The sequence below is a fragment of the Pelophylax lessonae genome (assembly GCF_965119305.1).
Source record: "Pelophylax lessonae genome assembly, chromosome: 8".
Classification (NCBI taxonomy): Eukaryota; Metazoa; Chordata; class Amphibia; order Anura; family Ranidae; genus Pelophylax; species Pelophylax lessonae.
This window is the reverse complement of record NC_138775.1, coordinates 52,568,963-52,591,293: the sequence shown is the minus strand read 5'-3', so window position 1 is coordinate 52,591,293 and position 22,331 is coordinate 52,568,963. Positions and strand designations below refer to the sequence as shown.

Here is a 22,331-nt window from a genome sequence, read left to right as displayed (position 1 = left end):
CACTTCCCCAGACTGTCAAAATTATCATCATCGCCAGAACAATCATAAGGATTTATTTATATAAAAATTATAAATCACAAATACACAAGCAATCAAACATTATGTCATTAACAATATATCAGCCAATAACAATAGTTTCGCTCAGTCTCTACAACAACATAATAGTCGTATATGTGTGTATTTCCGTGTATCTCCGTGATCAGATTTATATATATATATATATATATATATACTATATATATATATATATATATATATATACCAGTCCACCATGTATAACTTTATATATAAGATATAATTAACCACTTCTGGACTGGAAGGATTTGCCCCCTAACGACCAGGCCATTTTTTGTGATTCGGCACTGCTTTACTTTAACTGACAATTGCGTGGGCATGCGACGCTGTACCGAAATAAAACCGATGTCCTTTTTTTCTCACAAATAGAGCTTTCTTTTGTTAGTATTTGATCACCTCTGCAATTTTTTATTTTTTGCGCTATAAACACAAAAAGAGCGTCAATTCTGAAAAAAAAAATATATATATATATATTTTTTTACTTTATGCTATATAACATTTCCAATAAAAAAAAAAAAAAAAAAAAAAAAATCAAAAATCAAATTTTTTCATCATTTTAGGCAAATTTGTAGTCTGCTACATATTTTTGGTAAAAAAAATTCCAGTAAGTGTATATTGATTGGTTTGAGCAAAAGTTATTGCGTCTATCATGTAGGGGAAAGATTTATGTCATTTATTTATTTATTTTTTACTAATGATAATGACGAGTAGCGTTTTTTTAGCTTGACTGTGACATTGCGGCGGACAGATCGGACACTTAACTGACATTTTTGACACTTTTGGGGGGACCAGTGACATTACTATAGTAATCAGTGCTAAAAATATGCACTGTTACTGTACTGATGACACTGACCGGGAAGGGGTTAACACCGGGGGGGGGGGGGGAATCAAAGGGTTAATTGTGTTAGGGAATGCTTTCTAACTAATGTATTTACTGGATGAACACAGAGACCTGTGTTCCTAAAACAGAGGAACACAGGATCCCTGTGTCCATCACTCACAGAACAGAGGTGTGTTGTGTTTACAACGGCACACTGCCGTTCTGTCTCTCTGGGGAGCGATCGTGGGTGCCCGGCTGCTGTGATGTCACAGCTGCCGGCCCCGCTGATCTGATCCCTCTGTGGCGAATGGGTACGTCGTTTTGCGGGACAGAGCAGACCTGCCGCTGTATAACTACGGCGGCTGGTCGGAAAGCGGTTAATAATAATAATGATATTTGGAATGGAATAATGGAATATAGATATTTCTAGGTTAGTAGTAATGTATCTGCATAAAAGTTCTGTGAGATGGAGCCTTATTGGAAGGATGGATCGATTACTATTTTTAGGCCCAGTATATGGTGAGTAAGTAGATATTTTAGCCGGTATAGATTTTGGTAAGGTACTAGGTGAAGACCTAAACAGGCTTTGTTATGAGATTTTGGTACATTATACATATTTCTGACTTATATGTAATAGGCGATCTTAATAATTGTGGGTACTTTATATTATTTTTAATAATATTATTTTAGCATCAATGAAGTGCTTTTTTTTATAATTTGTGTATCAGTACGCTTATGAATTGAATGTACCCTAAAATGATAAATTGGGGGACATGTTGATGTTAACATTAAATCTAATCAGCCCGTAATTTACCCATAGACTGAGATTGGCTGCCTTTTATAGGAGAGGATGTGGAATTAGACTAAGTCAGGATTAAGGAAAAGAAAGGGTTAAGCATTCGGATGAGGAGATTTTATATTCCGAAATGCCACGCTGTATGGCCACTCCCTCAAATAAAGTCATAATGGCGAAATGCGTCAGCATAGGACCATACAGTGACTGGAAGTGACATTAGCGAGTCATGGTAAGTGCCAGTGACCGCTAGGGAGTGAGGAGCAGTGTGGGGAGAGGCTATACTTGTATATACAGTGGTAATGAATGCTAATGGTCATGGATATTTGCAAACCAATGCTATTACGCTTGATGTGTTTGTAAGTGGTGTTTTACGGGGGGGGGATGGAGTATCAATAAACTTTGCATGTGTACTGGATTACGCTATGTGCAGCTGTTTTTCTTTGATAAGATCAATGGCTCCAGGAGTGGTCTCAGTTGCCGAGTGCCATCTCTCCTTCGATCTCAAAGGGACATTGTGATATATACTGATTATTTAGGGGATCTGGTGAGTTTTAAATCCTAAGGGAGCGGTTCTCACATGGTGAGGTGCTGGTAAATGCTATACAACACTTTAGAGAAGGAGCCTATGTATATTTAGCATCAGAGACTATCAGTTATACAGTACATGGTGGACTGGTGTATATATATAAATCTGAGATTAATACACACATATATACGACTAGTGTGTTGTAGAGACTGAGCGCTGCTATTGTTCTTGGCTAATATATTGTTCATGACATAATGTTTGATGGATTGAATTTAGACTTATAGTAGCTGCATAAGTCATGATTGTTTGCAGTATATTATTAACTGCAACGGGGCACTAAGTGAGAGGGATTCTGTTATTTGATGATACTTTTTAGAGGAATAATTACACAAGCTATTTACAACTAATGAGATTTTTTCAATTGTTTTGTGCCATTAATATATGAAATGGAGGTCAATTACTCACAATTTTACTCACATGCCATCAATAATGCAGAGAATTCTAAATCCATTTTTTTAAGTTATTCCAGACCTTTGACTCTATCATTTGGTTCCCATACCCCAATTGGTATAGATACCTCTGGATAATAATACCTGATCTAGAGGTTAGCATCTAAAACAATAGTACAGTATAAAACACATGCAAAATGCGTATATATACGTTAAAAATTAATTTCAGGTATAATTTATTCCAAATCCTTAATTACTAAAACGACATTATAGATTTCCTTTAAAGAGAACCAGTTAAATCTTCAGAAACACATACCATGCAAAAGGTCCAGTGAACTATCTGCCAAAGTCAACTGGGAAACCAATACTTCTAGAAGTGTCAGTTTCGTTGGTCCCAGGAACCTCTCACTGAAGCTATTACTAAAGAAGATAGTAGAGGCATTAGTTCAGCAGAAGAAAACAATGAGAACTGTGGGGAACCAGGGAAATTGTTACTCAGTGTTACTCAATGACATGCCAGTTTCCCAGTGGACTTTCGGGATCACGTATTCAAAGCATTCTTTTGCAAGGTTTTTATTTTGGAAGATTTAAAACTCATGTCGGGAGTTGGTTTAAATTACATCTCAACCACACTCAAGATTATGAACTTTTTAACCTAAAAGGGTTTTTTTTTCCAGGATTCTTCTCTGGGATTCAAGTTCTGTAAAAAAAAATTATGTGTGGAATAAATAGATACTTCCAGGGTATGAGAATGAAAACTAACCTAGGCAAAGGGATTTCACTATGCCGTTGATAGTTCAACATGAGCCATAGATTAATACATTTTATTTGGTGTTCTTAGTTTGTCTGATTTCCAGAAAGAGGTCAGATATCAACAATATACTCAACAGCAACACCACAAAGTCTTCAAAGCTCGTAAGTCCTTCACTGTCTTTTTCCAAGTCTTCCATTAGTTCTTTGTACTTCGGTTTGGTATCTTGACCCTGCGATGAAAACAGAGCAGCTGTTATGTGTAAAATGAACATATTGTAGTTATAGATGATTTTTCCCTTTCTTTTTTATGCTTGGAACAAAAATAACATTATTAAAACAATGTTTTTATTTTTTTGGGCAAGTAATTTATTGCATATAGAGATTTTATTTTTTGCTTTCCCTCCCGATGGAGAAGCTCTCATCTGCTTTTCAATTTTTAACCTGCTGCTTTATTTTTAGCTGCTCTGTTGAAAAAGACTGTAGCCTACTCATTTCATTAGATCAAGCTGAAATTGTCAAATGCTTTAGATCAGTATCTCTCCTCTGCCTTTTCCTGCTTAAATCTTTCAGGTATGATTTTTTTACTCAAAAAGCAAGAGTCTGAGAGCAAACAGCTTCTGTAGTGGTTTTTCACTGTGACGCTAGCGCCATGGATTATCCCTGCATTAAAATGTTTATTTGTAAAATAAATTATAGACAAAAAGCAAATATAGCACATCATTTTAACAATGTATCAACTTTAAAGATTTAAAGCGGAGTTCCGGGCACAGATGTCATTTTTTAATGAACATACCCCCGGGACAGTCAGGGCTAGCACATTCCACAATGGCTAGCCTCTGATCTGTCCCGGTTCGCACTTACCTTTGTGAAGAAATACTTACTTATAAAATTTCTTCCACAGCGTTTCCATCTCTCTTGTGGGCAGCTGAAGCCGGCGCGGTCCTCTTCTGCGTCTTCTGCCGCGTCTTCTTCTCCCAGAATGCGCCGCACCGGCCCCTCTCGTCACTTCTGGTGCGGCGCCGCATTCCTAAACAGCTTCTGGGCATGCCCAGAAGCTGTTTAGCAGGGGAATGCGGCGTCGCCCGGAAGTGACGAGCGGGGCCGGTGCCTTCGCATTGATTCCTGGGAGCGATGACGTTTAGCTCCCAGGAATCATCGCAGCGCAGGAAGTGACAGCGGAGCCGCGGCGCTGAGGGAGGAAGTACCCTGAGGTGAGTATTTACGATCGTCAATTACAAGGTGAGTTTTTAAAAAAAAAAAAATCTAACTATCCAATTCCTTTTCAGGTTAGGCTGAACTAGCGGACGGGCACATAAAAAAAATAATGTTTTTGTGCCCGGAACTCCGCTTTAAAGAGGAAGTAATCCCTCCTCTGCAACTTGTACCTATAGGTAAGCCTATATTAAGGCTTACCTATAGGTACTGTAAATATCTCCTAAACATGTACCGTTTAGGAGATATTTACCTTGCATGCAGCCAGTGACATCACTGGCGCATGCACTCTGAAGGAACGGCCACTCGTGCCGTTCCTTCAGAGTCCCGAGCCGTGACCGTCGGCTCCCGCGTGCATGCACGGGAGTGACGTCATTGCGGCTCCAGCCAATCAGATGGCCGAATGCCGCAAAACCGGAAGAAGGGTGACACAACATGTCACCCATGAGAGAGGTGGGTGGTCGGCACTTCAGGGCTTCGTTCTAAGGTAAGTATTTCATAATGAGCTAGTATGCGATGCATACTAGCTCATTATGTGTTTGTCTTTCAGGTGTTCGTTTTTTTTTAAATAAAATTCTGAGGTTTACAACCTCTTTAAACTAAAATTCATGTAAAACCATGATAGTTTCCCTTAAAGCAGTGGTTCTCAACTCCTGTCCTCAGGACCCACTAACAGGCCAGATTTTAAGTATTACCTTGGGGAGATGTAGACAAGAATACTGCAATCACTGAGCAGCAAATGATATCACCTGTGATGTGTTTCAGTTATCTTGCAAACCTGGCCTGTTAGTCGGTCCACTGCCTTAAAGTAGTGAGAAGTTTTAGTGAGAACCACTGCCTTAAAGTAATGTTACTTATTATCAGTGTGATGCATCTGTCTAGCAATCTTACCTCTCCTATTTCCTCCCAAGCTTGCCACCATAATCTTCTGGTGAGATGGAGGTATATAGAGCTTAGAGAGCTGTGACAGGCACTCATCAAGAGTACTGACTATGCCCCACCTCCATTTAAATGTAGCACCCTCAGTGTACAGAGTAGGAAAATGTAGTTGGGCTCGTAGCAGGCAGAGGAGCTGGGATTTATTTGTTTGTGCTTTCTGGGCAGAGCCCCAAGGGTGGGGCCTCTGTTACCTCCCCGTGGTTTCTAGAACTTGCTGGATAGTTCTTGTTGGATAGTTGTGGAACTTAGACGGTGGAGAAACAGAGGCAAAAGCCTGAATATTTATGAAGTCTTTACCAATCCCTAAAGGAGGTAAGGCCCAGAAGGTGGGGATACAGAGGCCATAAATGTTCTGAAGCCTAACCATGTAAGGGCAGAGATCAGGGTCCAGTTGCCTGGAGGGCACCCCTGTGATGGGGGGAGGGGGCTCTGAAGAAGAAGCTACTGGAAGAGAGAGACAGCTGAAGGCGTACACCCCTTTCCAGCCTCAGCAAGGCTTAGCGATAGCTACTCTGACAGTCATGAGCTGGGCCTGTTCAGCAGGAAGCCTGTGCAGAATACATCTGGACTACAGGATTAACTCAAGAGGGACTGAGTGAGTAACTTTCATTCTTCATACCCCAAGCTTGGACAGAGGCAAGGGGGACAGCAAGGTACAATACTCTGCTAGCCCATAAGCAAGAGACAGCTTAGAGACAGTTCACAGTTGGCCATCACACCAACAATATACAAGTTTACTAAATATGCCATTCCAAAACTATGAGCATTGATACACAATTGAGCAGCACTTTGGGGCTATAATAGGTTCCACTGAAATGCATGTCTGTGGGAATTTGGCCCATTTAGTAAAACAAGCATTTGTGAGGTCAAGTACTAATGTTGAATGAGAAGGTCCACCATGCAATAGGCATTTTTGTTTATCTAAAGAAATTTTAGTGGGGTTGAGGTCAAAGCTCTGTGAAGGCAACTCAAGTTACTCCATACTCCCGGCCCCATGTGGCAGGAGTATGCAGCCAGTTCCTGGAGGATGAAGGAATTTATACCATTGAATGGCCCTCAAGCTCACCTGACCTAAATCTAATAGAATACCTCTGGGACACTATGTTTTGGTCCATCCAATGCTGCCAGGTTGCACCTTAGTCTGTTCAGGAGCTCAGTGATGCCCTGGTCCAGATGTGGGAGGAAATACCCCAGGACACCATCCGTCATCTCATTAGCAGCATGCCCCAATGTTGTCAGGTATTCAAACAAGTACGTGGGGCCATACAAACTACTAACTACCATTTTGAGTTGCTGCAATGAAATTTCAGCAAAATGGACTAGCCTGCTGCATCATTTTTTCACTTTGATTTTGGGGTGTCTTTGAATTCAGCCCTCTGTAGGTTGATAATTTTCATTTCCATCAAAGGATGTGGCATCCTTTTATTCCTATCACATTACCCAGTCCATATCAATATAGATATCCAGCATATTTTTTCCGCTTTGAGATCGGATGTGTTTTCAAAGTGTTCCTTTCATTTTTTTGAGCAGTGTACATGAGCTTGAAGGTTTCTCCCATACACACAGTGTTGTACATTGTCTACAGAGATTCACAGAGATTCAAGCTGCAGTTTAGTATTACACATGCTCTTGCTGCAATCTGACCTGTGGTTAGAGCTTTGCTGGCTGGAGCAACCTAATGTGCAACAGAGGTTAGCATAAACTCACTTCCAAAGAGTGGAAATGGGGTAGCAGTATGCAATGATTGCAAATATAGCAATATCCTTTATTTCAATGGCAAAATGTTAAAATTTTGCAAAATCTGAAATATAAGAGCATTCCTGTTGTAAAATGAGAATCCCCTGTAGGAACACAATACTGAACATCCTAGCTGTTACAAAGTAACTGAAGCAGGTGGCTGGAACAATGAGTTCTGTGACCTTGTGGGAAACTGGCACGGAACAACGATAAGAAATCTGGTTTTACTTCCAAAGTCTTTATCTTTGCCTATAATACTGTCTTAAAGGTGCAAGTTCCATCTGAATGGTAGTTCCAAAAATGGGTCTTTACACTAAACTCATGGCATATGGTCTGAGCACTGACAGGCTGACCCCCCACCCCTTTAACCTCTGCAGCAATGCTGGCAGCACTCATACGTCTATTTCCCAAAGACAACCTCTGGATATGACGCTGAGCATGTACACTCAACTTCTTTGGTCGACCATGGCGAGGCCTGTTCTGAGTGGAACCTGTCCATTTAAACCACTGTATGGTCTTGGCAAATGTGCTGCAGCTCAGTTTCAGGGTCTTGGCAATCTTCTCTTAGCCTAGGCCATCTTTATGTAGAGCAACAATACTTTTTTCAGATCCTTACAGAGTTCTTTGCCATGAAGTGCCTTGTTGAACTTCCAGTGACCAGTATGAGAGAGTGAAAGGGATAACACCAAATTTAACACACCTGCTCCCCATTCACACCTGAGACCTTGTAACACTAACGAGTCACATGACACCAGGGAGGGAAAATGGGTAATTGCACCCAATTGGGACTTTTTCACTTAGAGATGTACTCACTTTTATTGCCAGCGTTTTGGACATTAATGGCTGTGTGTTGAGTTATAACCGGGGTATCACAAAATGCTGAGTCCGGTGTGGTTGTACTGTGAGTCTGGTTAGTGCAGACCCGACTGGGGTTCTCGGTCACCCTGTTCCCCTTATAGACACAGGGTGACTTACACGTAAGAGGGGCCGGGGAAGCTGGACAAGGAGTTTTTCTCTAAGGTAATTTGGGTTCCACAAGAAGCCCCCCGCCCAAAGTGACTTCTGGTACATATCTCTCCCTTCGGCAGGAGGACAACAAAGAAGGAGACCCAAAACGGGTTGACTTCGAAGTTAGTCTGTAGTTCCAGTCCCCCAATGTCTGTACCCACACAGTACCCCGAACAAATTGTCCAAAACAGAGCGTTACTCACCCAGCCAACCTCTGTCTCTCTCGTAGAATATAACAGCTGCTGGGGAGAAGTGTGGACTTGCCCGTCTCCCTTGAGTCCTTTCAGCCACTGGAGAGAAGACAGGGTGTCTGGGCTCACTCCATCATGCTGTTGGGGATCTAGGCTGACTGCCCAGCATCCCTGGGGTATCCCAGTGAAGACCGTAGTTTCATCCACTTTTTCTTGATGAAATTCCCCCAGTGCATGCACAGCCAGGCTAACATCTTTCTGTCCCAATGCCAGACCTTTTTCTTGGGTTGTGTTAGTGGAAATCGAAGTCCCATCCACTACCACCAGAAATCCATCTTCTGTTAGTTGAGGGCAGAGGCCAGCAGCACTCTGCCCTGTTGCAAGCTCTTCTGCTGGGTTGCTGTCAGTGGATACCATAGTCCCATCCACCAATATCAGCTCAAGCTGCAGTTGTGAGGAGCCGATTGCATTCTCTCCCTGGAGTTCCTGCAAAGTTGATTGTTGTGGGCAAAAGCCAGTAGCATTCTGCCCAGCTGCCAGCTGTTCCACTGGGAAGTACAGTGAAATGTCGGTGGCCTTGCACAAATAATTTAGGGCTACCAATTGTTGTTTACAGGGTCTGTGGGTGGCTGGCTGTCTGGCTCCCTGTCTGTGGGTGGCTGGCTGTCTGGCACCCTGTGGTGGGTGGCTGGCTGACTAGCACCCTGTGGTGGGTGGCTGGCTGGCACCCTGTGGTGGGTGGCTGGCTGGCACCCTGTGGTAGGTGGGTGGCTGGCACAGGGGCTGTGGGTGGCTGGCTTGTACAGGGCCTGTGGGAGGCTGGCTGGTACAGTGCCTGTTGCTGGCTGGTACAATGCCTTTGGCTGGCTGGTACAGGGCCTGTGGGTGGCTGGCTGTCTGGCACCCTGTCTGTGGGTGGCTGGCTGTTTGGCACCCTGTGGTGGGTGGCTGGCTGTCTGGCCCCCTGTGGTGGGTGGCTGTCTGGCTGGCACCCTGTGGTAGGTGGGTGGCTGGCACAGGGGCTGTGGGTGGCTGGCTGGTACAGGGCCTGTGGTAGGCTGGCTGGTACAGTGCCTGTGGCTGGCTGGTACAATGCCTTTGTCTGGCTGGTACAGGGCCTGTGGGTGGCTGGCTGTCTGGCACCCTGTCTGTGGGTGGCTGGCTGTCTGGCACCCTGTCTGTGGGTGGCTGGCTGTCTGGCACCCTGTGGTGGGTGGCTAGCTGTCTGGCACCCTGTGGTGGGTGGCTGTCTGGCTGGCACCCTGTGGTAGGTGGGTGGCTGGCACAGGCACTGGCACTTGAGCAAATCAGCTTGACACGCCTTATGTTTATCTACGTCTGTGAGTAGCCATTTTTTAATGTTACATAAATAAAGCCTTTTATTGAGGATAATGCGCTAGGTCGGTGCGCCCTTTCTTTGTTCTTTTTGCTTGTAGTACCGGTGGACGACCCCAGTCCGTTAAGGGCAGCAAGACAGTAGCCATCTAAGAAGCCATTTGTCAGTCCCGTGAGGAGTGTGGTTGAGGGGCTTGGATACCAAGCGCAGGAGAAGGGTGGTTTCACCTTATTGTTTCTTGGTGGCTGGCACAGGGTCTGTGGGTGGTTGGCTGGTACAGGGCCTGTGGGAGGCTGGCTGGTACAGTGTCTGTGGCTGGCTGGTACAATGCCTGTGGCTGGCTGGTACAGGGCCTGTGGGTGGCTGGCTGGCTGGTACAGGGCCTGTGGGTGGCTGGTTGGCTCGCTGGTACAGTGCCTGTAGCGGGCTGGCTGGCTGGTACAGGGCCTGTGGATGTGAGTGTATGGCTGTAATACACTCCCGCGAAACTAGTCCTGACTCCAGACGAGGCTGTCCAAGGCGAGGGAGGTGGCCTAAGATGGCAGAATGACGTCACAAAAAAATCGGCAATATCGGCCAGTTCCGGGGCCAATACCGATATATCGGGGAAAGTGCATGTCGGCCCCCGATATATATCGGCCTTGCCGATAATCGGTCTATCTCTAGTCAGTACACATTCTGTGTACAGAACAGTTCCAGGTATTGCATTGCATTTTCAGCTGCAGATTGAAAAGGAAAGGTGATTTTTAATAACATTCAATTGCAATATGATTTGTCTCACAATTGTATAGGCTATATTGTTTTTTCTTTATTTGCTATTTTTTTCTCCCCATGAAAGTGGAGTTATCCTTTAACAGAAAAGCTTCATATACATATCGATTATTTTAAATGTTGGGAACAACTTGCCAGATGCATATTGTATTACCTGTATGAAGTGCTGGAACTGTGTGTGCAGCAAATCCTTAGCACAAGCCTTGCTTATTTTCCCATCGTTGTCTGCGTATGAATTATATACAAGCACCATGGTGGCTACAGATTTCTCCAGCTCCGAGCCTTTCCCCAGAGCTAGGTAGGAGACAAGAGAGGAAAGATTGAGTGGAACTGTTGGTTTATAACATTCCATATTCTTTCGTTCTTTTCAGCCTATAATTATTGCATAAAATCTGTCAGAAAGTTGTCAGTAACAAAAGAACTTAGGAACAGAAATTATATTAAAAGTTCTTGCATTATGTAATCTCATTTATTACTTCATTTTGTTAAACTTGAAATATTGTACAAGAAAATGATGTTCTGTATACGTAATTAATGGTATTAAACAGCGGTATCTTCCAAATCTAGAATTCCTGTTTGGTTAGATTAGGGTGCATTACTTCTATTTTACTATCTACATCATGCGTGTCCAACCTTTTGGCTTCTTTGGTTCACATTGAGTGTAGAGAAATTTTCTCGGGCCGCATATAAAATATACACTATAGTTAAGGTATATAAGTAATAAAATGCCGCGCGGCCGCACCCCCCGCACTAATTTAACACAACTCCCCTCGAGGCAGCCTCTGCCTACCGTTAGTTGGAAGCTGCTGTGGCCATGCCCCCGACTCGACTTCCTTCCTCCCCAGCAAAAAAAAAATTGTCAGGGGCAGTGGCCGCATTGCCTGGGGTTCTGGGCCGCATGTGGCCCCCGGGCCGCAGGTTGGACATGCCTGATCTACAATATCCTTTCTCAACCTTTTCAACACAGATACATTTCTGGTCTCAGGGATCCCCTGCTAAAAATTAAAAATCTACAACTCATGTGAGATTAGCAGTCAGTGGGAAGAATGCTCCTTACTCTTGTCATCTTTGGGAAGAATTACCCCCTGACAGATAGCTAAAAGGAACAATGGTGTCATTGGGAACTTATCTGAGAGGCAGAAATTGCCCATTGCTCAAGGAAACCCTAGCAACCTCAAGAGGAACCCTGGTTGAAACCCTGAACCACATCATGTCTTTCTGGTTAGATTAGGGTGCATTATTTCTATTTTACTATCTACATCAGCCTTTCTCAAGCTTTTCAACACAGAGGAACCCTTGAAATAAATTTCTGGTCTCGGGGGAACCAATGCTAAAAATGAAAAATCTACAACTCATGACACGTTACTGTGACAGTCAGTGGGAAGAATGCTCCTTACTCTTGTCATCATTGGGAAGAATTACCCCCTTACAGATATCTAAAAGGAACAATGGTGTCATTGGGAACTTATCCCAGATGCAGAAATTGCCCATTGCTCAAGGAACCCCTAGCAACCTCAGGAGGAACCCTGGTTGAGAAACCCTGAACCACATCATGTCTTTCTATCAGCAATGAACACAAATGGCATGATTATTGGAGGGCATGCATATAGGCTACTGTGTTTGCATGCTCTCACTTTGGCGTGATAGCAGAGAGTGAGGCCATGCATATAAGCACTGCTTGTAACAATTGCATCATGTAGACGTGCAGTAATGACTGATTTAGATTGTGGGAAGTTATTGCTAATAACTCCAAAAAATGATTGTACCTGCTTTTCTATGGAGAAAAGGGAACACATTTTTTACTGCATGGGTGCTGGATCCATCAGCTAGTTAGATCTAGGTACGTCATTCTTGATGTGGCCAGGTATTGTGCAATAATGGCAACCACTTGACCTCTGGAAGATTTACCCCCCTTCATGACCAGGCCGTTTTTTGCGAGACGGCACTGCATTGCTTTAACTGACAATTTTCTCAGTTATGCAACCCTGTACCCAAATAAAATTGATGTCCTTTTTTTCCCCACAAAGGAAGAGCTTTCTTTTGGTGGTATTTGATCACCTCTGCGGTTTTTATTTTTTGCGCTTAGACCGAAAATTGTGAAAAAAACAAAAATCAATATTTTTTTGCTTTCTGCTATAAAACACATCCAATAAAAAAAATGAAAAAAAAAAATAAAATTTCTTTATCAGTTTAGGCCAATATATAATCTGCTACATATTTTTGGTAAAAAAAAAATTCCAATAAGTGTATTTTGAATGGTTTGCGCAAAGGTTATAGCATTTAAAAACTATGGGATTTTTTTTTAATTTTTATTTTTTAACCAGTAATGGCGGTGAGCAGTGACTTATAGCGGGACTGCGATATTACGGCAAACAATCAGACAATAACCAACATTTTTGACACTAATACAGTGATCAGTGCTAAAAATACACACTGTCACTGTACTAATGACACTGGCTGGGAAGAGGTTAACATCAGGGGAGATAAAAGGGTTAAATGTGTGCCTAGCCTGTGTTTTACTAAACTGTGGGTGGTGCTTTTACTAGAGGAAGGCATAGATCCATGTTGCTGCCTTGCAGGAACACAGGATCAATGCCTTTCCTAATGACAGAACGGCAATCTGCTTTGTTTACATAGGCAGACTGCTGTTCTGCCTATGTAAAAAATGATCGCTGGGTGCTGGCGGACAAAGAGTCCGCGGTACCTGTTGTGTATAATCACAGGGTTAGTGGGCCGGCGGAGGCAGGCCAGGGCACCCCCACCCCGGAAATGGTTACTAGGTACGTGATCAAGCGCAGTGGAGCCGCTTTGCCACCATATATTTAAGTGACATAGTCGGCAAGCGGATATTCAGCAAAAGTAAAGGTGCGCATGGGCAGGGCAATACACTGAACTATACAAATATTCACCCGCATTCTGCCAAGCTAGTCAGCACAAAAAAACAAATGGATCTGTTTCAATATCTCAGGTTTAAAGAAGCCTCTAAAAAATATTTTTACTAACCCAAACTATCTGAGCTTTCAATATAGATGAGCCAATTTGCTCTTTTGTGAACTGCTGAAGAGGTCCTTTGAACCTCCAATTGGAAGTGAGAGAGCCCCCCAATGGAAATCTTTTTACTGCCAGAGGGCAGGGGGGATTATGCAGTGGGATCCCTTGTTCCCTGTAACATTACTGCCCTAATACGGATTCACCATACTTGCTTATTCGTTGAGCAGTTGGGGGCAGGGAGACGATGCTCCTAGATGGAGTGCAAATTCCCAGAGAGAACTAGAAAAGAGTCAGAATAACCTCTCTACTAGTTTGCTATGTGTCTGACAGATTTTAAATATCTGGTCAGTGAAAAACATCTTGATATTGTTGCTATTTACCTGTGATGATTCTTGAAGCCCAATAGAATGAATGGCATATGTTAAAATCTGGAGACCCTTTAAGTTGATTCTGGGACTTAAAGTGTTTCTAAACCCACAACAGTAAAATCAGTCACGGTGGAACCTAAGGGTTTAATTCTCTGAATTGTGTAAAAATGTTTTTTGATACTGTCTTCTCTGATCCTCACCTTCTTTTACAGTCCCCAATCCATCTGCTGATAGTACAGAGCCTTAGGAGCATTCTGCACATGCTCATGTAGCACCCTCTTAGATAGGTGCTAGGTAAACTATAGTTTGCTCCATCTGCTTATCAGGGGAGCCTGATCAGTAGTTAGGCCTGTTGCATGTGTCTATGTGTGATTCATCTGGTCTGAGGGAGTATCCCCACTGTATCCAATAGGGGAGCCTGTTGGACAGTGGAGGAAACACAGGCTTTTATGACTATCCCAGTGGGTTGGCACAACAGTGGTGCATCCTGGGATATGTTATAAAAGCCACGGGCACATGTAACAGGGTGTCTTTGGGCGGGAAGCCAGGTCCCAGGAGGAGGGTGATGGCTGTCTCTTCTCCTGTCTGATGTGGAAGGTGGTCACAGGTGGTTGGCCTAGTGAGCCAAGTGTGTGGTCCTGAGCCAGGAGGTCCAGGATACTGACGTGTGGAGCTGATGGCAGAGAAACCCAGGGAAAAACAGTGTCCGTGAGTACCGGGAAGCTTGCCAGGGGTCTGCCCAGGAAGGGGACCACTCCAGTGGAGAATCAGTGGACAAGGGGCTAGCATGCATGGGGAGTGAGAAAGGGGGTGCCAAGTTAGGACCCTGAAGAGGAATCAATTCAGGAACATATCTTCTACTTCCCTTCAGTGGCAAGGTGAAGCAGTGGCCTTGCCGCATACAATACAGTCAGCTGTCCTCAAGATTTGTGCATAGTTCATAGTTGGAGTATCCCACTCATCCCTTCTCCCATCCCAGTTCTACAATAAAACACAAAAAAAACAAATCCCCTGGACTGTTCATTGTCTTAGCCAAGTGTTTGGAGTGATAAGTTCCATAGACTGTTGCTAATGGTAACCCAGGGGACCCGCAAGGTATAATTCTCAGCAGCTCTCTAGGGGACAGTGCTAGACCTCAAATTGGTGAGTATTGCACGAGTTTATTTTTTTTTTGGGGGGGGGGGGGGGACTGCATGTGATCATCAACAGGGCCATTTAGCACTGTCCAGACAGAGGGGTCATGCAGCCACATAGGACAGTGAGAGGAGAATTAAAACTCATACTACAAGCTTTAAAGTGGAGTTCCACCCTAAAATGATACTTACCTCCATCTTCTCGCTCTGGGTCACCTGAAAAACAAATGGATAATCGCATTTTTTTTTTTTTTACTTACCTCGTAGAGAAGAAAATACTTACCTTACTTCTTTCTTCCTCCCCTCGGCGGCCACGGCCCGTCGTCACTTCCTGGCTTTGCAATGATTCCTGGGAGCTGAACATCATCGCTCCCAGGAATCATTGCGCCTGCACCGGCCCTGACGTCAGTTCTGGGGCGCGCGCGTCATTCCCTTCTTAACAGCTTCTGGGCATGCCCAGAAGCTGTGGAGGGATGACGCGCGCGCACCGGAAGTGACGGCGGGGCTGGTGCAGTGCATCGTGGGACCGAAGAAGACGGAAGAGGACACAGAAGAGGATCGCGCTGGCTTCAAGCTGCCCACACCTGACATGGCAGCGCTGGACAATACTTTGTCAAGGTAAGTATTTGTCCTAAAAGGTAAGTGCAACCCGGGACAGATCAGAGGCTATCCATTGTGGAATGCACTAGCCCTGACTGTCCCGGGGGTATTTTTATTAAAAAAAAGTATTCCAGGGTGGAACTCCGCTTTAACCAGTGCTTAGCGGACATTGATAGAAGTCACTAAAGCTCTGTTTACTGCTGATGAGTAAAGGTATTTAACAGTTTATATTTACTAAAATAATTGCATTTCCATGTTCTGTGTACTGTGGGAGACCAGATATAGTGAATGCAGAGTCCTGGGTTAGGTAACAGTTTAGGATTCTGATGCACCATTTCCTCACCAAACACAATAGTGCAACTTTTTGGTGTGTGTGTGTGTGTATTTTTTATGCAAATAACAGTTTTATTCAAGCAATTTTAGAAGGCATTTCACAAATGTACAATATAAGAAGGGCAGTTTGTTTGCCTGGTTAAAGAAGAATTCCAGGTACAGATATTTTTACAGTTTCACATGACATCACTGCCCATCTCCACTTTGTCCAATCAGAGAACGCTTTGCATTCTTTGAGAATGGCACCCGTGCTGAGTGGGAGACCTTCTGTGTTCACAATGCAGTTGGACAGTCACTCGGCATGGGATCCAGAAGCCAGGGCCGTCTTACCGAATGGCCACGCTGGGCAGTTTCCCGGGGCCCCACTTGCCTGGGGGGCCCCACCAGTCCAATGACCCAGCCCTGGCCAAGCATTAGTCCTGCATCCCACCACCGAACTTAGCAGGTGGCAAGCACCTGTCGGCCCTGCTCTGCTGTCAGCCCATGTGGGCCGTGGAGGGAACAGGCACACACAGGACGGTCGAGTCTGACTCCCATTTGTGTGTGTGTCCACCGGACCCAGCCGCTGAACATGGAAGCTATCATTAGCCTGGCACTGCTGTACCAGTAAATATAGCGTTATTGATTATTTGCATTTTTTTTCTCGTGGGTGATTGCACTGCATTGCCCAGGGGCCCTTTAATGCTCTTAAGATGGCATTGCTGGAAGCATGTGGAGTTTAATGAAGTAGTGGTGGTGTTTACTACAGTGCTTTCCAGCTTCTAGAGAGATCCCATAGGTATGATGTATGAACGATTGTATGAACAGTTACATTGGTTCAAACTGGATCAACGTAACTAAAAGATCCATACCTGGAATTTTGTCTTTAAAGTATTGCCGTCTGTGCTATAGCCGAAAGAAGACTACAGCCCGGGCTAACAAAGCTGGGAGGGCATATATAGATGTCCTCTCGTGATCACGCTGCCCGTGCACCCCCTGTGGAGTGAGGGTGGCGCGCTCTGTGATCCTCGAGTCCTTCACAGCGTCCCTTTACCACATGATCAGCTGTCAGCCAATAACAGCTTATCAGAGGATGTAAACATAAGTCGGTTATCACCTTTTCTTTCCCTCACATTGATAGCATAAAGAGAGAAGAAGAAAGCCGATAACCTGGTTTGTGTTGGGGACATGTGCACTGATAATCAGGGCACCGATGATCAGTGTCCTGATTAACAGCGCCATCCCAACTGTGCCCACCAGTGCTGACAATTAGTACCCACTAGTGCTGACAATCAGTGCCCACCAGTGCCACCTATCAGTGTCCATCAGTGCTGCTAATCAGTGCCTCCTCATCAGTGTCACCTATCAGTGCTGCCTATCAGTGCCCATCAGTGCAGCCTACCAGTGCCCATCAGTGCGGCCCATCAGTGCCACATATCAGTGCCACCTCATTAGTGTCACCTATTAATGCCCATCAGTGGCACCTATTGGTGCCCATTATTGCTGCCTCATCAGTACCACCTCATCAGTGCCAATCAGTGCCACCTATCAATGCTCACCAGTGCCTATCAGTTCCGCCTCATCAGTGCCCATCAGTGCCACCTATCAATGCTCACCAGTGCCTATCAGTTCCGCCTCATCAGTGTCCATCAGTGCAGCCTATCAGTACCCATCATTGCAGTATCACCAGCGCACATTAGTGAAGGAGAAATATTACCTGTTTTCAAAAGTTTCTAACAAACTATGAAAAAAAATTTTTTTTTCCAAAATGTTCGGTCTTTTTTTATTAGCAAAAAATAAAAATCCCAGTGGTGATTAAACACCACCAGAATAAAGCTCTATTTTTGTGAAAAATGTATAAAAGATTTCATATGGGTACAGTGTTGCATGACCGTGCTATTGTCGTTCAAAGTGTGAAAGCGCTGAAAGCTGAAAATTGTCCTGGGCAGGAAGGGAATAAAAGTGCCCAGTAGGCAAGTGGTTAAAGGAAAGATGTAGTGAAGGATATATATGGAAACTGCTATTGCAGACCTAAAAAAAATGAAACTTATCTGGCTGTCCCTGGGCTCAATCATTGAAGACATTGACCTGGAACAAGCGTACAGATCATGAAAGTCACATAGAAGTCAGGTTATCTAATTTGCATACTTGTTATGAGCCATTGACTAAGAGAATACTGAAACCACTTGATAATTATGACAACCGGAGAACTAGCATGATCAAAGTAGAAATGAGTAGTCAGTAACGCTTCCTCACTACAGGTCTCCTTAAATGTGTAGCATACATTACATGATCTGTTTGAGGATCAGACCCACCTTTAATAGAGGCCAGCTGTTTGGCGATCGGGATTGTGTTGCTGCATTAAATGAAGAGAAAAGAAAGACATCAAAGTGAAATATGAAAATCCGAATATTGGTGTTAATTTAAATTCATGAATCTTTTTATTTTCTGCCATGATATATGAGAAGAGATTGAGACATGACAGGCATCAAACCCCATGTCTGAAGAACATATCTTTAGAATTAAACTTGTGTATTTTTAGCTGATATTATATCTTGTCATACAATTTATTGCTCACAAATTACTGTGTGGGAATAAGATATTACTTTTCAATTTTCTTTTGTTTGAAACTAGACATCCATGAAAAGGTATTCTGTACATCCATCTGTATTTTAAATGGAAACAATCATATATTTTTCATCAGTACTGTAAAGTTTCACATTCAAGGGGTGGGTTTGTATTTGTCCCTTTTAAATTAATGGTGTATAGGCAAACCACATACAGTATCTCACAAAAGTGAGTACACCCCTCACATTTTTGTAAATAGTTTGTTATATCTTTTCATGTGACAACACTGAAGAAATTACACTTTGTTACAATGTAAAGTAGTGAGTGTACACCTTGTAGACCAGTGTAAATTTGCTGTCCCCTCAAAAGAACTCAACACACAGCCATTAATGTTTAAACAGCTGGCAACAAAAGTGAGTACACCACTAAGTAAAAGTGTCCAAATTGGGCCCAATTAGCCCGGTGTCATGTGACTCGTTAAAGTTACAAGGTCTCAGGTGGGAATGGGGAGCAGGTGCGTAAAATTTGGTGTTATCGCTCTAAATCTCTCATAATGGTCACTGGAAGTTCAACATGGCACCTCATGGCAAAGAACTCTCTGAGGATCTGAAAAAAAGAATTGTTACTCTACATAAAGATGGCCAAGGCTATAAGAGGAATGCCAAGACCCTGAAACTGAGCTGCAGCATGGTGGCCAAGACTATACAGCGGTTTAACAGGACAGGTTCCACTCAGAACAGGCCTCACCATGGTCGACCAAAGAAGTTGAGTGCATGGGATCAGCATCATATCCAGAGGTTGTCTTTGGGAAATAGACGTATGATTGCTGCCAGCATTGCTGCAGAAGTTGAAGGGGTGGGGGTCAGCCTGTCAGTGCTCAGACCATATGCCGCACACTGCATCAAATTGGTCTGCATGGCTGTCGTTCCAGAAGGAAGCCTCTTCTAAAGATGATGCACAAGAAAGCCCGCAAACAGTTTGCTGAAGACAAGCAGACAAAGGACACGGATTACCGGAACCATGTCCTGTGATCTGATGAGACCAAGATAAATTTATTTGGTTCAGTTGGTGCCAAGCGTGTGTGGCGGCAACCAGGTGAAGAGTTCAAAGACAAGTGTGTCTTGCCTACAGTCAAGCATGGTGGTGGGAGTGTCATGGTCTGGGGCAGCATGAGTGCTACCAGCACTGGGGAGCTACAGTTCATTGAGGGAACCATGAATGCCAACATGTACTGTGACATACTGAAGCAGAGCATGATCCCCTCCCTTCGGAGACTGGGCCGCAGGGCAGTATTCCAACATGATAATGACCCCAAACACACCCCCAAGACAACCCCTGCCTTGCTAAAGAAGCTGAGGGTAAAGGGGATGGACTGACCAAGCATGTCTCCCGACCTAAACCCTATTGAGCATCTGCGGGGCATCCTCAAATGGAAGGTGGAGGAGCACAAGTTCTCTAACATCCACCAGCTCTGTGATGTCCTCAGGGAGGAGTGGAAGAGGACTCCAGTGGCAACCTGTGAAGCTCTGGTGAACTCCATGCCCAAGGGGGTTAAGGCAGTGTTGGAAGATAATTGGTAGCCACACAAAATATTGACACTTTGGGCCCAATTTGGACATTTTCACTTATTGGTGTACTCACTTTTGTTGCCAGCGGTTTAGACATTAATGGCTGTGTGTTGAGTTATTTTGAGGGGACAGCAAATTTACACTGTTATACAAGCTGTACACTCACTACTTTACATTGTAGCAAAGTGTAATTTCTTCAGTGTTGTCACATGAAAAGATATAATAAAATATTTACAAAAATGTGAGGGGTGTACTCACTTTTGTGAGATACTGTGTGTGTGTGTATATATATATATATATATATATATATATATATACTTTATATACAACACACTGTATATACAGTAGATATATATATTCACATTCAAAAATCCACACAAATAAGTACATAAAGTATAATATATATATATAATATACACACACTGTATATACAGTATATATATATATATATATATATATATATATATATATATTCACATTCAAATATCCACACAAATAAGTACATAAAGTATAATATATATATATAATATACACACACTGTATATACAGTATATATATATATATATATATATATATATATATATATATATATATATATTCACATTCAAATATCCACACAAATAAGTACATAAAGTGTACTATATATATATATATATATATATATATATATATACGTGTATGTATATATATATATAGTATATACACATATACACACAGTAGATATATATATATATATATATTCACATTCAAATATCCACACAAATACACACATATATATATATATATATATATATATACTGTATATATACAAAGTATTTATACACAAAATGACTATAAATGTATTTCAGGAAAATATTCAGATTTTTCTCTGGAACTAAATCTTATGTTCCTAAAGCCATGAATAGCTAACTCGAATAAGTACCTATGCCTGTTGCTCATTGGATGTCTATTGGGACTGTAAGATCAGATTAGCTAGTGGTACACCTCCGAATATATATAATATAAATAATTATGAAGATATCCTTTGTGGTAGCGTATAAGCCACCCTCCCAGTAATGAAGAATTAACCCCATACATTACCTCTTTGACATGTTTCTGAGTTGGTGCGTTCTTTGGGATCTAGTGGAAATTCTTCTACGCTGCAGCAGGATAAATCATAATTACGTCTTGGGGTTTTTTTCTCCTCTGCCTGATTTTTTGTTGACTTGTTAATTTTGCTAAGCAACTGCTGCTTCTGAAAACACACACTGAGCAAAGTGTACACATTGCATTAATTATATTTACTGAACGTGTCCTAAGTTTATTTAGCTTTGTCTAAGAAGAAAAGCTGCCAATGGTATACAATGTTCACGGTCAGAGCCAGCTATAGGTGTGGTGTAATAGTCATTTGTCTGACTGCTGGGTAACTGCTGAAGAATGCATTGTTATTAATAAATAGAAAAACATACATTTAATACAGTTCAAGTCAAATTGAAGAACTATGGATTAGCTAAATTTAGCTTCAAATAGATTATATTTTTAGTTAATAAACTATCAATGGAAACATGCTATTGGTATTGTAAATAGAATTGATGGAACAGCTTTTGTTTTGTGAATGGCTAAGTGGGACTTAGTTTCCTGGCTACCATAACACCAGTTAGAGATAGTAGATTGAATTCAAGCATACAGCCATTACCTAATTGTATTTTTATAATATACCTGTCATTAGAGATCCCTGCAGATATTTAAAGTGGGAATTCCACCATAATTAAATCTTTCATCTTCTTCCTTCCTGCGTCCCCCTTTCTAAAATATATATATTTTTTTAAGATTATACCTAATAACCGAATAGGTAGAATAAGGAACAGCAGAATACCACACTAAAAACAAGATATAGCTGTGGCTAAAAGTTTTGAGAATGACACAAATATTAGTTCTCACAAAGTCCGCTGTCTCAGTTTTCATGATGGCAATTTGTATATACTCCAGAATGCTGTGAAGAGTGACAAGATGAATTGCAAAGTCCCTCTTTGCCACGAAAATTAGCCTAATCCCATAAAAAATAATTTCCGCTGCATTCGTGAAGAAGGCTTCGGGGCGTCCAAGAAATTCCAGCAAGGGCCAGGACCATCTTCTACAGTTGATTTATCTGCGGGATCGGGGCACCACCACCAGTGCAGAACTTGCTCAGGAATGGCA

The 22,331-nt window shown here is 42.8% G+C and overlaps 1 protein-coding gene across 1 annotated transcript; it reads right to left on the bottom strand.

The window, feature by feature from the left end:
• Positions 1 to 3,378: 3,378 nt before the first annotated feature.
• Positions 3,379 to 21,342, bottom strand: SNTN (sentan, cilia apical structure protein). Its single transcript, XM_082265414.1, has 4 exons — positions 21,234 to 21,342; positions 18,333 to 18,373; positions 10,768 to 10,907; positions 3,379 to 3,649 (listed from the first exon to the last, which is right to left on the bottom strand). Exons 1-4 carry the CDS (start codon positions 21,242 to 21,244, stop codon positions 3,491 to 3,493), a joined length of 351 nt encoding a protein of 116 aa, XP_082121540.1. The 5' UTR covers positions 21,245 to 21,342; the 3' UTR covers positions 3,379 to 3,490.
• Positions 21,343 to 22,331: the final 989 nt, after the last annotated feature.

What these genes read in the sequence shown, in the direction of transcription:
- SNTN (XM_082265414.1), bottom strand. An exon ending in ACAGCTGGCCTCTATTAAAG is followed by an intron (nt 10,908 to 18,332) that starts GTGGGTCTGATC and finishes TCTCCTACCTAG; the next exon opens with CTCTGGGGAAAGGCTCGGAG. An exon ending in AGTTCCAGCACTTCATACAG is followed by an intron (nt 3,650 to 10,767) that starts GTAATACAATAT and finishes TTTTCATCGCAG; the next exon opens with GGTCAAGATACCAAACCGAA.